General features: G+C 43.0%; 1 protein-coding gene across 1 annotated transcript; it reads right to left on the bottom strand.

Moving 5' to 3' along the window:
• Positions 1-121: 121 nt before the first annotated feature.
• LOC118800995 (E3 ubiquitin/ISG15 ligase TRIM25-like) lies at positions 122-1,401 on the bottom strand. The gene is made up of 2 exons (XM_036561165.1): positions 1,033-1,401; positions 122-765 (listed from the first exon to the last, which is right to left on the bottom strand). Exon 2 carries the CDS (start codon positions 761-763, stop codon positions 137-139), a length of 627 nt encoding a protein of 208 aa, XP_036417058.1. The 5' UTR covers positions 764-765; positions 1,033-1,401; the 3' UTR covers positions 122-136.
• Between the last annotated feature and the right edge of the window lie 3,740 nt (positions 1,402-5,141).

The raw sequence follows: 5,141 nt of genomic DNA on the forward strand, positions 1-5,141 counted from the left end.
AATTAATCTTTTAGTACATTTACTTTCGATACTTAAGTACATTTGAAGGCAAATACTTTTGTACTTTTACTCAAGTGGAGGTCTAAAGAGAGGTCTTCTACTTTTACTGGAGTAAAAAGTAAAATTGGGCTCTACTTTAACTGAAGAACATGATTTGTGTACTTAGTCCACCACTGCTTATCACCTTCCTCTCTCCACTCTCCTCCTCTATAGGAACAGGGCTGTGAGTCTTGTGGTCTCCTTCAGTGCAGGACTGACACACACTCGTCTGGTCGTCTCTACAGAACAGCTCCAGGGGTCTCTCATGTTTCTGGCAGATGTAGTCCTCCAGGTTCTCCACAGGGTCCATCAGTTTGTGCTTCTTTAATAGAGCGACTCTCTGATGAGGTTCCAGATGAGTCTTGCAGTAAGAGGCCATACAGATCAGGCAGGACTTCAGAGCTGCACAGTTGTTTTCACAGTAGTCACAGAGAACCTGAGATTTGTCAGGTTTCTCTGGAGCTCTGCTGGATTTGACCTGAACTGACTTCTTGAACTGAGCAGCCAGTCCAGAGATGAACGTGTTCACAGACAGTTCAGGTCTTGTAGGGAATTCTGTCTTACAAACTGGACACTGGCAGTGTGAACTGCTGTCCCAGCACTCTTTGAGACAGACCATGCAGAAGTTGTGTCCACATGGAGTCGAGACTGGATCAGTGAACACATCCAGACAGATAGAGCACTGGAGCTGATCTTCAGACAGGAGACTGCTGGAGGAAGACATGACTGACAGAGGAGATGACAATTCATAAAAATTTAGTCGATTAATAAACACTATTGCATATTTCTTTTAACTGAACGTCAACAGAAAAAGACGTGTTCTCATGAAATGTGTATCTGAAATCAATCCTGTTCATCTGACTGATGAGCTTCACATTCTACCTGTTAATCATGAATCTGTAGCTGAACAAATGATCACAGTGACTGACAGAAATGATCTGAACATCTGGATGTATTTTCAGTAACAGACAATAAGAAACTTAGACTCATTACCACTTTCACTTTCTCTACTTTGGTCTGCTTTTCTGCTTCTTCAGAGTTGATCTGTAGAGTTTAACTGAGTTTCCTGACTGGAGAACCTTCAAACTGGAAACTGTGTCCTGCTGGAAGAACTGAATTCTGTTGATGAAACTCCCTTTACTCTTGTCTCTCCTGCGTGACGTCAGGTGGACTCGCCTGCTTTATCATGACGACAGTTTGTTGCACTTGCATGTTTGACCAGCAGGTGGCAGATATTCACCAACTGACTTACACAGGAGAGGAAACAGTGCTGAAAATCCCTACTTAAGTAAAAATACTGTTACTAAAGTGATAATTTACTTCATAATTTAGTTGAGTACAAATAAAAGTATTAATGAAGGACATTAAAAAGTAAATAAGTAAGGAAAGTCAGAGTAAATAAGTAGTTTATTGGAAAACTACTTGAATAATAGTTACTTTTTTACATTTGAAATCACAACCTGGAATATTTCTGAGTCGACTCGACATCAGAGAAAATAATCTGTACAATCAAAACTAAAGCAAGACATGATATAAACATGAGAAAACAGTTCTGAGAGCTGAGACTGATCACAGTCTGCTCTGCTAGTGACATCTACACATCTCTCTGTGAACTGTATAAGGAACAAGGTTTACATTAAACTACACGCCTTTCATGGATTATATGAGGCTTCCTAGTTTATCTGTTTCCAGTAAAGCAGTTTAAGAGTCAAATAACAGGTAGATCACTCAGTTTTTAGTGACAGCCCTGCTGCCCCTCAGCTCCCTAAACACTAGCTTACATTAACAGGTGTGAACATCTGCACACAGCAACATTCACAGCCTTCAATCTGTGTAAATTCACTGATACCTGTTTAGAACATTTCTACCATTAAAATCATTAACAACTACAGTAATTTATCCAGTTTAGATTTCGGACCCTCTGGCGTGAGAGAGTTCAGAGTCAGGCTGTGTTCTGTGATGAACTGACAGAGAACAGTCTCTGATGCTGTAGTATTGTCTGTAAGGTGAGTTTGAGGAGTAAATGTATTGTAGTGTTCACTGCTATTAAGAAGACACAGTTTACAAACTGCTGGGCTTTATTTTAGGATTAATTCTAATCAAGTGGAAACACCTGATTTTACTTGTTTAATGTGTCTGGAATAATTCTTTACAGCTCTACTCAGCTCTACATGCTGAACAGGATTATTCCAGACTGCTTCATTCACCATCTGCTCAGCTCTAACAGCTCTATTCAGTCCTGTGAGGGCTCTGATGTGTATGAATAAAGGTACGTAGCTCTGTACAAACACTGTGAGCTTTTCTTTTAGCTCCCATTTAGAGAAAAACAACATTAAACTAAAACCTATTAAAATATTACTGAGCTAAAAGCAGCAGCTCCTCTATTCAGCTGTTCACTTCTTTACAGACTCACACAAGAAAAGTCTATCAGTGTTTAATCATTTAAACACAGAGCTGAGTTCAGTTAAACCTGCTGTACAAACTTTCATTCTCTCATAAACACAAACTGTTTCATTCATAAAGTCATTAGTCATATATAACTCAACACAGCTGTACAGATGTTCCATATAAAGAGCATGAAGAAATCAGGTGTGTGGTCTGTTTCTCTCTCTTTCAGGTGATTAATGAAGGCATGAACTATGAACTGTAAGCACACACTCTCATTATTATTATTACTGTTATTACTAATATTATTATTGTTGTTTCATGTTTCAAGTTTCAAGTTTATTTGTCATTTACACAACATGTCAGGACATTTATGCATTGAAATGCTTGTGGTGAGGCTCAGACAATCACTCTACAGAAAGTAAATAAGTAAAAATAAAATTACAAGAAAAACTGAAATATATTAAATATACACAAAATATAGAGAACATACAGATAAAATATGCACAAATATAGATAAATGTGCACAAATATACAGGCCATAAACATTTTAAAGTGACTTAAGTGACTCAGTGTTATTGTTCTTTAAAGTGGCTTAGTGTTAAGGTGTTATTGTCCATAGCAGAGATGATATGATGTAATAATAATGCTGACAGAGTGACTGAGTGAAATGGTAGTTGGTGAAGGACCCACAGCTTCACAGCTTGTTCAGAAGCCTGACAGCCTGTGGGTAGAAACTGTTCAATAACCGGGTCGTCCTAGCCTGTATGCTACGAAATGGTGAACAGGCTGTGTGCTGGGTGGCTGCTGTCTGATCTTTTTGGTCTTCCTGAGGCAGCGGGACTGGTAGATGTCCTGTAAGGCTGGTAGTCTGTTGCCTACGATGGCTTCTGCCATCCTCACCACTCCTTTAAGGGCCTTGCGGTCACAGGCAGTGCAGCTGCTGTACCAGACAGTGATGCAGCCCGTGAGGAAGCTCTCTATGGTGCATCTGTGGAAGTTGGTGAGGATCTGAGGAGGCAGACCAAACTTCCTGAGCCTGCGCAGGAAGAAGAGACACTGATGGGCAGATCTCACAATAGTGTTGGTGTGGAGGGACCAGGTGAGGTCATCAGTGAGGTGTATGCTGAGAAACTTCACACTGCCGACTCTCTCCACTTCGGCTCCATTGATGAACAGGGGAGAGTGACCACCCCTCTGCCGCTTCCTGTAGTCCACGATCATCTCCTTTGTTTTGCTGATGTTGAGACCACTCTGACAGAGCGCTGACCTCGTCTCTGTAGGCTGTTTCATCTCCATCAGTGATGAGGTCTAGGATGGTGGTGTCATCAGCAAACTTGAAGATGATGTTAGATGTGTGTTTGGCTACACAGTCATGTGTATACAGGGAGTACAGGAGGGGGCTGAGCACACATCCCTGGGGAGCCTCTGTGCTCAGAGTCACTGTGGAAGAGAAGCCGTTACCAACTTTCACCACTTGGGGTCTGCTCGTCAGGAAGTCCAGTATCCAGTTGCAGAGATGAGAGTTCAAACCCAAGTCTGTGAGCTTAGAAATGAGTTTGGCAGGGATGATTGTGTTGAATGCTGAGCTGTAATCTATGAACAGCATTCTTACATATGTGTTCTTTCTGTCCAGGTGAGTGAGAGCAGTGTGTACTGTTAGTGCAAAGGCGTCGTCTGTGGATCTGTTGGAGCGGTATGCAAATTGGTGAGGGTCCATGGTGGCTGGAAGTGTTGAGCAGATGTGGGCTTTGATCAGCCGCTCGAAGCACTTCATAACTGTTGATGTCAGTGCAACAGGGCGGTAGTCATTCTGGCAGGTGACAGACGATTTCTTGGGGACTGGAACAATTGTTTCCTTAAAGCACTTGGGAATCACTGACAGTCTTAAGGAGAGGTTAAAGACGTCAGTGAAAACCTCAGCCAGCTGGTTGGCACATGCTTTAAGTACACGGCTGTGGACGCCATCGGGACCGGGTGCCTTGCGTGGGTTAACTGCCCTGAAGGATCTCACCACCTCAGACAGGGGAATGGCTAGAGCGCAGCTCTCCTCATCTACTGGGAGTTTCTCAGCAGGTGAGGTGTTGGTAGCCTCAAAACGAGCATAATGAGCATTAAGTTCATCTGCAAGTGAGGAGGAAGAGCCCCTATCACAGATCCCACCTTCTTTGTAGTCAGTGATGGTGCGCAGGTCACTCCACATACGTCTGAGATCAGAGCCAAGATAGCTGGATTCCACTCTGTCCCTGTAGCTCCTTTTGGCCAGCCTGATGGTCCTCTGAAGGTCATATCTGGCCTTCTTGTAACTAGCCGGGTCATCAGAGTTGTAGGCAGCAGCCCGAGCTCTTAGTTTGGCTCGAACCTCAGCATTGATTCAGGGTTTCTGGTTGGGAAAAGTTCTGACATTGATTTTTGGTACAATGTCTTCAGTGCATTTATTGATGTAGCTTGTGATGGAGTCAGTGTATTCATTGATGTCTGTGCCAGCCGCATCTCGGAACATCTTCCAGTCTGTGGATTCAAAGCAGTCCTGAAGTGTGAAGATGGCCTCCTCACTCCATTGATAGACTGATCTGAGAACTGGTTTTGCCTGTTTAAGTCTTTGTTTGTATGTGGGCAGGAGAAGAATAGAGGTGTGATCAGCTTTGCCGAAGGCAGGGAGGGGGAGGGGTTTGTAACTGTCCTTGATTGCGGTGTAGCAGTGGTCAAAGAGAGGA

Source organism: Colossoma macropomum, unplaced genomic scaffold (genome assembly GCF_904425465.1).
Source record: "Colossoma macropomum unplaced genomic scaffold, Colossoma_macropomum, whole genome shotgun sequence".
NCBI lineage: Eukaryota > Metazoa > Chordata > Actinopteri > Characiformes > Serrasalmidae > Colossoma > Colossoma macropomum.

What these genes read in the sequence shown, in the direction of transcription:
- LOC118800995 (XM_036561165.1), bottom strand. Translation starts at nt 763, where the DNA reads ATGTCTTCCTCCAGCAGTCTCCTGTCTGAAGATCAGCTCCAGTGCTCT.